The sequence below is a fragment of the Gastrolobium bilobum genome, unplaced genomic scaffold (genome assembly GCF_033153095.1).
Source record: "Gastrolobium bilobum isolate Gb01-03AN ecotype WA unplaced genomic scaffold, APGP_CSIRO_Gbil_v1 utg66978, whole genome shotgun sequence".
Taxonomy (NCBI): Eukaryota; Viridiplantae; Streptophyta; class Magnoliopsida; order Fabales; family Fabaceae; genus Gastrolobium; species Gastrolobium bilobum.
This window is the reverse complement of record NW_026899044.1, coordinates 40715-50825: the sequence shown is the minus strand read 5'-3', so window position 1 is coordinate 50825 and position 10111 is coordinate 40715. Positions and strand designations below refer to the sequence as shown.

The following is a 10111-nucleotide window of genomic DNA, read 5'->3' as shown; positions in this document are numbered from 1 at the left end:
TAGCTGGGTTTCGCTGAAGGTGGGGACCGGATTGGGATCGATATTTGCTTAGTACGCCAATTCATATAAGAACTGGAGGGAAACTTTTTTCTGGATTCAACCAGTACTTGGCGAGGGGGAATTGCCTTTTTTCGTTGACCGAGAGAGTGGGAAAAGTCAGTTTGAGCTATATTGGACCAAGGCCCATTATAAGATTCCTGCCAGTCAGTATTCATTTGGGCACGAAGCCTTGTCTCATGAAGAAGTATTGGTAGTGGATTGGTTTGTGGAGGTTAAGGGAGGCCTTGATCGGTGGCCTACGAAGAAAGTGTTGTGTTATGGAGGTGTGGAGGTGATTCGTACCATTTATGGCTATGTTGTGAGTATTAACTGTCTTTACTAACACTTTGTCTTTCCTATCTTGCAGTTGAGAGCTTGCTGGTGGAAACATTGAGACTTGCACGTGAGGCGGCTGCCAAGGTTAAGGCTGCTAAGGGTGTGGTTCCTCGGGTTGCACCCAGCCCCGCCGCGAAGAGAAAAGATGTGGACAAAGGAAAAAAGAAAGAAGTTCACCACCGCCGGAAGAAATTTGATCTGCGGCTGACATTCCTGCTGGTGAGCTGGAGAGGAGGGCGACTGTCTCTATAATTAAAGAACCCACGAATGTGGTGGGAGGTTCGTTGACGAGCGAGTCGACATTCGGATCAGTGTCGCCTGGGCGTGAAAGCTCAAGGCTGAAAAGGGGAGGAGACGAAAACTTAGTCCTGCCTGGGGGTTCAAAGATGTCGCGCCTTGAGTTATCTGAGTCGAGGCAGTTAACAGATTACGACGGCCATGTCTTGGGTGGCTTTCATGAGGACTCTGGTGATGATGGGATGATGGTGACTAGTGCTCCTGGTGGTGAAGGGCTCTTGGTAACAGCGGGTGCGCAGAAGGTTCTTTCTCCTGCTGAGATCCCAGTTGGCATGGCCCTCAAGTTATCAGAAAGGGACCTTGACTCCACTTTTCCTAACCTCGGACAACCTAAGATGGTGGTGCCAGAATGAATCAATCGCCAGGAAATCCTGAATTGTACGCAAGTGGTCATTGGCCGAATCTTGGGTATCCAAAAGGTCGCCCTTGCTGTTGACGGCCGCTGCTCCGCTCCGGATGATCGCCTGGATGAGATGGGGAGTAAGGTAGATTGTCTGACCACCGATGTTGGACGCCTTGGTAAGGAGGTTAGTGAACAAAAAGCTGCTAACAAGTCTCTGGCTACGCAGCTGAAGAACGCGAGTGAAGAGGTTAAGCGCCTAACCTCCGAAAAAGATGACTTGTCAAAATTGTTGGACGAGTCCACAAAGGACAAAGAGGGCCTCCAATCGGAAAAAGACCAATTATCTGCTGAATTGGTCTCCGTGCATGGGAACCTTCACGCCACTCTGGAAGATCTAAAAAAATCAACTGGGCGGGTTGAAGAATTGGAGGAAGCCTTGGCGAGCCTTATGTACAAGTCGTTCAACAATGCGATTCGACAAGTCTACGTCCGACATCCTGAGCTTGACATAACCGGTTTCAGCCCTGAGTATGAGGTGGAAGGAAACAAGATAATTGAGCGGCTAGCAGGTGGCGAGGTGGAGGTAATTGAGGAGGGTCCCGACACTGACGAAGATGAAGGCTCACCAGAAGTCCCTCTTATTGGCAACGCAATCGGTGATGGCCATCCTGTTGAGGATGAGGCTGGGCGTGACTTGTCGACGAGACTTGCTGGCGTGACTTTATTTGGCCCAGATACGGAGAGTGGGGGTGGTGTTGTCGCCGCTGGCGTGGCTGAACAAGCCTTGGTAGCTGCAGAAGAGGTGACCCCTACGGGAGACCGTCAAGTTTAATTTGTAAATTTAGATTTTTCCTTTGCACGGTTGGTATGCCAACCGTTAGCTTTCCCCTTTTTTCCATGGTTGGTATGTCAACCATGGACTTGTACTTCTTTAGTTATTAACGAATTTTGCCGCTCCTTGTTTAATCCTTCTTACTCACACCCAATGCATGGGTCTAATATGTTGTAACTTTCCATTAATTGACGCGTGGGTGAGAACCGTCCCAGACCAATGCATGGCAGGGGTGAGAACCGTCCCTGTCCAACGCATGGCGGGGGTGAGAACCGTCCCGTTACTTGGTTGTTGGCTGGGGGTGAGAACCGTCCCAGTCCAACGCATGGCGGGGGTGAGAACCGTCCCGTTACTTGGTTGTTGGCTGGGGGTGAGAACCGTCCCATTCCAACGCACGGCGGGGGTGAGAACCGTCCCGTTACTTGGTCGTTGGCTGGGGGTGAGAACCGTCCCAGTCCAACGCATGGCGGGGGTGAGAACCGTCCCGTTACTTGGTCGTTGGCTGGGGGTGAGAACCGTCCCAATCCAACGCATGGCGGGGGTGAGAACCATCCCGTGTGGTCGTGGGTTCGATCCCCACAGACGGCGCCAATGTACCGTTGGGATCTATAAGCCCACTATGTTCCCTTTGGGGATAGAGTCACTGTATGGATGATACCCTTAACACAGGTAGAGACCAAGCTAAGAGGCACTGTTCCAAGTATGAAGTAAGCAGTCAACAATGGGGTTAGGTGTGTGTATGTGTGACTCAATATAAATGGGCAAAATAACGATACATAAGATACCTTCTTGATGTGCCAATGGGGCTATTTATAGGGGAAGGTGATGCTAATCTTATGTGGGTTGGTGAGGAGGGGGTCAACCCTCCTTGGGATCTGCTAAGGGTGGCAGACGCTACTGGGCGTGGCAGGCGCTGCTATGATAGTAGCGATGCGCCCCCTGTGCCTGGCGGTGTCAGCGTGCGACAAAGGGCAATTTCCTCTTATGGTATCTGGGACGGACACCTTTGGGGGTTGAGGTCCCAAGATGGGACATTTTGGTGTTTCCCCTAGGGAGTGTCGTCGCGTTGGGGGTTGGAGGGCTGACAGTTGATAGGGCTGACATGGATAGGGGGTCGAGATTGGGCTTGGACCTTTGGGCCGCTGTGTTGTGGGCCATCCGAAACATGTTTCAATACCAACTTAAAAAAAAAATGCAACAATAAAAACCAAACATTATACTTTTTGAAACCAATATTCTTGGTTTCTACAAAAAAAAGGTTAAAATATTAGTTTTTACAATAAAAATGATTTTTAAATACTGTATTCAAAACGCAACTTAAAATAAATTTTAAAAAATATTTCTAAAAAAGAATGCAATTTTTTTTTAAAAGAAAAAACTTAATTGGCTTGTAACTTATTAGTTGAATATATATATATATATATATATATATATATATATATATATATATATATATGGCTTTACTTTTCTCCTGCCGCTTGACGTCCAACAAATAAATTTGGAGAATCATATTCATACAAAAATAGATGAAAACATTAAATACGAGGAATTATAACCAATCAATTATGTAAGATTTATTGCTTGACGTCCAGCAGCTGGAGAAATAATTTTACCATATATATATATATATATATATATATATATATATATATATATATATATATATATATATATATATATCAATCAGCTTACGTAATTGTAAAATTAAGAAATCTCATAAAAATTTTAGTCGTTTTATATTCATTAATTAATTATTAAATTATAATAATAATAAATAAATAAAAGACAATAATAATAAACAAATAAAAGAAGCTCTACTGTGATGACTTTTTTTTCCCCTTCTAAAAAAATCTATCGTGTGGTTGAAAGCACCGGCAAGCGTTGGACTGGATTGATATTTTTGTAACAACAATCTGGTACCTTTGGACTTGGAGAAACAAGGAGGTGCATGACCCATCATTCTCTAGACCCTTAAACGCAATTCCGGTAATTTCTAGCTTTATTTCTGATATTGTGGTTGCTAGGGAGAGTAAGATTGGTCATGCTGCTTCACAAGATAATTCTGAAGCTGAGAGGTGGATGCCACCCCCGAGGGGGTGGTGGAAACTCAATGTTGATGGAGCAGTGAACATTCATTCCAAGAAGGCATCATGTGGAGGCCTGCTTCGAGATGAAAAGGGAGTTTGGGGGAAAGGGTTCACGTATGGGATAGGGTCTTGTTCCTCTCTAGAGGCTGAAGTCTGGGCTATTTTCATAGGACTCCAGTTTGCTTGGCACTGTGGAGTGGAAGAAATTATTGTTGAAAGTGATTCTGCAGTAGCCATAAAGTGTCTCAATAATAGGAATAATAATAGGGATAGTATGGGACCAATTCCTCATATTGAAAGCTGTATAAAGCAGTGGTGTTCGAAGGAGTGGGAAGTCAAATTACATTATATCAGCAGGAAAAGGAATGGGTGCGCAGACATTTTGGCCAAATTTCCTTGCAACTCAGCTGAGGAGCTGAAGATTCACCATGAGAGTCCCCCTGCTTTGGGGGTGTATGCTGGCCTCTGAGGCTGGCAATTACTTGTTTTAGTTTTTCTTTTGGGCTCCGGCCCCATTTCGTATTAAAAAAAAAAATAAATTTTTTTTGAGACATTCTTATAAGTTTTGTGCATTCAAACTGTTCATGAAATTAATTGTGGTGTAGCCCAAAAAGCACACACTTACTTTTCAAAAGAGTTTGAACAATTATAGACAATGTCATGAATAAAACACAACTCATTTGACAATCCCAACTCCCTTAGAGCCAAGGACGAAGCAGTAACTGATGTGTGAACAATTTTACTTTTGCAAGCAGTGCTATTTATATATAAATAAGTAAGTACGGATTTACACTTGTTGAATAACTATACGGGCTTGTCTACTCTATGTTGCATGAGAGAGCATATCTTATGCTAGGACACAAAATGATGGAGTTCACCCTTTTAAAGGAAAAAAACAAAAAAAATAAAAAATGACAGTTCAACTATCGAAGTATATATGACATAAGATAGTAGTCTCCTAAAACATAAGCCTATTATTTCCCATAATTATAAACCACATTTTACAATTCACATTTTCTTTTATCCACCTACCTTTTTAGTGATTTGCTGTTCTGCTTACATTCTTGCTTCTAGTGTAGAATCTACCAAAACTAGTATTGCTTTTTTAATAGGTAACAAATGGGTTTAACTAAACTGATGATTCAGAATCTCTTTTGGGAAAACTCAAATCACTATTATGTAATTTCAACTGCTCACCACCATTATGGGGACCTGATGTAACTTGACAAGTTAACTCCATAGGGTTCTCTGAATCAAGTAGGAAGTCTTCCACTGTTGCAAGGGACTTTAATTGCAGTCCAAGAGATTCAATGGTTTTACGGCATTCAGAAAATCTACTAGCAGCCAATTCAAGTTCCTTCTCCTGCATTAAGAGATGCCAAACTATTATTATGAAAAGAGTAAGTAACTAATGGTTAATGTGAGATATTTACACAACAAACATCACTGATATTTAGCTATTTAGTCATCAAATGCAATTGCAACAAATCTTCATGTGGACTCTAACATGTTAATATTTGGACTAAAACTTAGCTTAAAGCATCATGCACTTGACAATATTTTAACTAGTCTGTTTAAACAACAAAGAAATTGAAGGAAACTTAAATTATAGAGTTCCTATTGTGTGTTACCAAACTGACCTGCTTTAAGTTTAACTCACTATTAAAACCTTCCCTATGTAGTATCTCAGTGTCTTGCTGAAGTTGTGCTTCATGCTTCATTCTGAAAAGCTCATCCTCCAAGTTCCCACACTTGGCCAAATTCTCAGCAGAGAAAGCTTGCTCTTTCTCAATCTCATCCTCTAATGAACAAATTTTTGAAATCAATTCTTCTACCTCAGTTTGAGAAACTCTGAGTTTTGACTCAACTATCTCATTCTTTGCTTGGGTTTCTTTTAGTTCTTCATATGCTTCTTCATCTGATTTTTTTGAAAGAGCTAACTGAGTTTGAAGCTCTGCTACCTCCAACTCCATTTCCTTTATCCTATTCTGTGATGCCTCAAGCTGCTTTTGGCACTCGGTTAAATCCATCTCAAGCTCAAGTTTATCTGCCTCCATTTTCTCTAGCTTCTTTTCCAATGCAGCATTCTTTTTAACCAAAGCTTCCACTTCAGTATTTACTGTGCCCTGGCCAACATTAGGTTGGTCTGATGCATGTCCTACCATAAGAAAACTGCTTACACTTTCTGTATCTGGCAATGCAACAAGCCTTTCCATTTCAAGGAAATCATCCATCAGATTGATCTCAGTTGAAAGGACCATACAATTTTTTCCAGTAGAGTTTTCATTCTTAAATTGATCTTCTGTAATTAAAGAAGATTGCCATGAATCATAATTGCTTGGCTCACCTTCATTCATCTCCCATCCTCCTAACTTGTGCATATCACTTTCAACTACAATTAGCCTCTCTGCACTATCTGACATGCTATCTGTGAAAGACTCCACATAAACTGAAGAGGCATTCAAAGACCTGTGATCATTAGCAGAGAATGTTTTGCAAGTCATGGCTTTAAGTCTACGGCACTCGGCTTCGAGCTTAGCCACCTTCTTTATACTCTCCAAATGTTGCTTGCTTGCTTTTTCGGCAGCTTGGGTACTTAAATCCCTCTCAATGGTCCTGAATTCTAGTTCCTCAAGTCGATATTGTAGCTCAATTTTAAGACTTGAATTCCCTTTCTCCACATCCTTAAGCCTCTGGTGAAGATCAAAACCAACTGATGCAGCAGCATCTGCTTTAGCTGTTTGAAGCTGAGCCTTAAGCTCTTCTCTAGCTTGTTGAAGTTGCCGCATGCACTCCTCGAGTTCCCCATCAAGATGACTAACTCGGTCTTCAAGAACTGAATTCTTCTGTTTTTCAGCGTCAAGTTGTTGTTTTAAAGTTAATACTTCATTTTCAGCCTTCTCCCAGCCTAAATAAAATGAAAGGCCAATATAGAAGTATTTAGTTCATTAATTAATGTAAGTTTTTAGCTCAAAAAAGAAAATAAAATAGATGTCTTTCAAAGAATTTGGATTAAACTTCCCAATAATCCCTCTAGAGAAGAAGCTTCTCCTGTACCATGGACAAGCAGATAAAGCAAATTTTAGTATAACCCCTGGATCATGTTCAGATGATTTTAGATATTCATTTTTCATAAACCATAACAAAGTCAGCACTTGAACAAATACAACAATCTGACCAATAAACAACGAAGTTGATTGCAACTTTTCAATACCTCAAGCACTTTCTCATTGTATAAACTTGTCTGCCAAGTCAGGGAGAAATTATTGATATACAAGATGGGCAATCAACAAATACCTGAGACAGCTTCTTCAGCAACTTTAGCATGCTGCTTTATCAAGTCTTCTTTGGAACTAATGTTTAAGAGAGCAGCAGATAATTTTTCTGTTATAGTCTTCGCATTAGTAACTTCTTCATTTGGAGCAGCCTTAGACGTAGCTTCTGGAGATGGAGTAGTTTGGGTGGAATATACCTTTACAGCATGGAAAAAGCATCAGATTCATATTTTTGCCATTCCAACTTACAACAATTTGAACAGTCAGATATCTCAAAATACGACTGAATTTTAATGACCTATATGCTTTAGAAAGGAATACTTCCATTCAAAATTTGCATACCAAGGAATAACAGTTTTCAGCTTGCCAAGAAACTTAAAAACTATCTCAAGCAACAGACAAGTTGAACTATGATTCCAGTCTCTTGTACTCTTGACTCAACTAAGCCTTAGCAATTACAGCAAAAGGTTTTCTCTTTTTATTTTCCCTCCCCATCACTTACTCCTTGGATAAGGCCACATTCTCTGTTTATAACACCTCAATTTTGTGCTATTGAGTGTTGAATCCATGTCATATTAGATTCCCTCCATCTATCTTCTTCATCCCTCTCAACAAAAACTACAACTTCTGTTGAGATATATAAAACCATTAATGTAGTCTCACTCAACAGCTTAAGCTTTTGGGTTAAATTGGTTCTTTACATGGTATCAAAGCCTCGGTGTACTGGGTTTGATCTTCACCGCCTCCTATTTTCTTTCTAGTGAAATATCTTTCTTCGCACAGGTAGGTGGGTATGTGCATCGTTCACCCTTTAAGTCTAGTGGACTCTCGTGTGAGGGGGCATGTTGAGATATATAAAACCATTAATGTAGCCTCACCCAACAGTTTAAGCTTTTGGGTTAAATTGGTTCTTTACAACTTTCACCTCCAAAAATGACCACTACCCTGAAAGTTCACTACATCACAAATACTAAGAGCTAACTATGTTGTAGGATGATATCTCCCACTCCTTCCCCATGCGGTTCAGTAATGCAAAAGAAAGGATGGAAACAAATATGATCAAACCATGAAAGCATGCAAAATAGAGAAGTTAACAATGTACGTAGCCAAAAAGGTTCTACCTGATCATCAGAGAATCTTTCTGAATGAGATGACACTGATCCAGAACTCTCAGTTTCACCAGGGCTTTTCTCAAATGACTTTCTGCGCCATAGCCAACTCCTCCTATCCATCTATAATATAGGCAAAAAAGCAACACCTCCTTATTCCCTCACAGAACACCATGAGCCACAGAACCAACCCTTGGTGCTCAAAAACCACTACTAATGCTAACCAAAATCCCAAAACCCTTTAGCCTGAAATGAACTATAAAGCAGAAACTCAGAACTGGATCTGGGGCTATCAAGAGCAAAGTGTTTAACCAGAAGAAGTAACTTGCAAAGAAAACAGAAAGTGGTTATGAGAGCTTTGCTTTGAATTCACTTTCCAATCCCATCTACCTCGATTTCAACATTTATACAGCGAAAGGAATCACTGGTCAAACCTCACTCCATTCAGAAAAGGATATAAAATTGTAAAATGATTTCTTTAAAGGCTTTATCTATTCCTTTACATTCAAGACTCCCCAATTTCACGCCATTGAGAATTGGGGAGTAAAAGAGAAGAGAAAGGCCTATCTGCTGTGTCAATTCAAATATCTGCAAAGAAGACAAGGGAATCAACGGAATGAAGAAAAGAGCAAGAGAGAGGGATGGATCTGAGAGGAATGTCAGAAAAACTGCAGGGATAGAATAGAAGGAACATTATTGAATGGAAAAAAAAGGGACAGAGAAGTGTAGGGACCAAGAACTGTGAAGAGGTGGTCTCAAAAGTCCACTTCTAGTTTTATCTTAACTTTCATTGTTATGCAGGTAAACTCTGTTGGAGTTTTATTCATACAAAAACCGAGTTGTTCCCGCTCATTGGCCATGCAATTTCACTAGAAGCATTCAGAGTAGGACTATACTGTGAAACTTTTATTTACAAATTTACAAACTACATTGTATTTTACCAGTAATATACTGTTACTTAAAAGTAAAGTATATTACCGGTGAGACATAATATAATTTGTAAGAGTTTATAAAATAAAATTTTTATAAATATAACCTTCTTCTCAAAAATGTTATTATTTTCTTTTTGTGTTTTTGTCTTGTTCTTGTTGCTATTATTGTTGTTAACTTGTTCTGCCATTGCTCTTGGCGCATCTGTTCCTTTTTCTCTTCTTTTTTCAGTCTTATATAATCCTTACATTGTCACACACTTTCGTGTGTATATAGAAAATAAAAGTATGTATTCATTTTTTTTATGTTGCTACGAAACTTTTTTATAGCAATCGATTATAACTATGTATTTTTAGAAATACATAATTATAATCTTAAAACTGTTTTTTTTTTTTTCTCTTTAAAAATTATTTGCTGAATTGGAATTTTTTTTTCCCGATAATAACTATGTATTTCAAAAAAATACATAATTATAATTGTTTATTGCAAAAAAAATTTTTACAACAACATAAAATTTCCTAAAATATAAAAAGCATGAATCCCTATAACATGTGAGTACCGTCTGTCTCCGGTCTCCCATCTTCCCACTGTTATTCTCCCTGTTGCGGCGCACACATAAAAACCACATGGGTCTCGTTCTCTTTTATTGTACAATTGTTGTAATGATACATATGGTGAAAGCAATATGCGGTTTTTATTCAGAAAAAGTTTTAATGTGAGTTTGAATTATTGTTTGAGGATTTAATGTTTAAAGAAATTTAAACATTTACCAACTGATTACGGCAGCAATTATATCATTTAATTGAACAACCAATTACGGAGAGAAGAATTTTCTTGTGCATGAAAACGACTGATGAAAGAAA

The 10111-nt window shown here is 39.7% G+C and overlaps 1 protein-coding gene across 2 annotated transcripts; it reads right to left on the bottom strand.

Annotated features, from left to right (window-relative positions):
• Nucleotides 1-4722: 4722 nt before the first annotated feature.
• On the bottom strand, nucleotides 4723-9046 carry LOC133286487 (filament-like plant protein 3). 2 transcript variants are annotated; one of them, XM_061483906.1, is made up of 5 exons: nucleotides 8331-9046; nucleotides 7232-7406; nucleotides 6348-6842; nucleotides 5575-6299; nucleotides 4723-5297 (listed from the first exon to the last, which is right to left on the bottom strand). In XM_061483906.1, the coding sequence occupies exons 1-5, from the start codon at nucleotides 8439-8441 to the stop codon at nucleotides 5064-5066; spliced, it is 1740 nt and encodes a 579-aa protein (XP_061339890.1). In that variant the 5' UTR covers nucleotides 8442-9046; the 3' UTR covers nucleotides 4723-5063. The 2 variants fall into 2 exon arrangements, with proteins under 2 accessions (XP_061339890.1, XP_061339889.1); XM_061483905.1 differs by having other exon boundaries at nucleotides 5575-6842.
• Between the last annotated feature and the right edge of the window lie 1065 nt (nucleotides 9047-10111).

Excerpts from the sequence above, each read along its gene's own strand:
- LOC133286487 (XM_061483905.1), bottom strand. The coding sequence starts at position 8,441 with ATGGATAGGAGGAGTTGGCTATGGCGCAGAAAGTCATTTGAGAAAAGC. Across the intron at positions 6,843-7,231 it reads TGCTGAAGAAGCTGTCTCAG|GCTGGGAGAAGGCTGAAAAT; the intron begins GTATTTGTTGAT and ends CATTTTATTTAG. Across the intron at positions 5,298-5,574 it reads GTGAGTTAAACTTAAAGCAG|GAGAAGGAACTTGAATTGGC; the intron begins GTCAGTTTGGTA and ends CTCTTAATGCAG.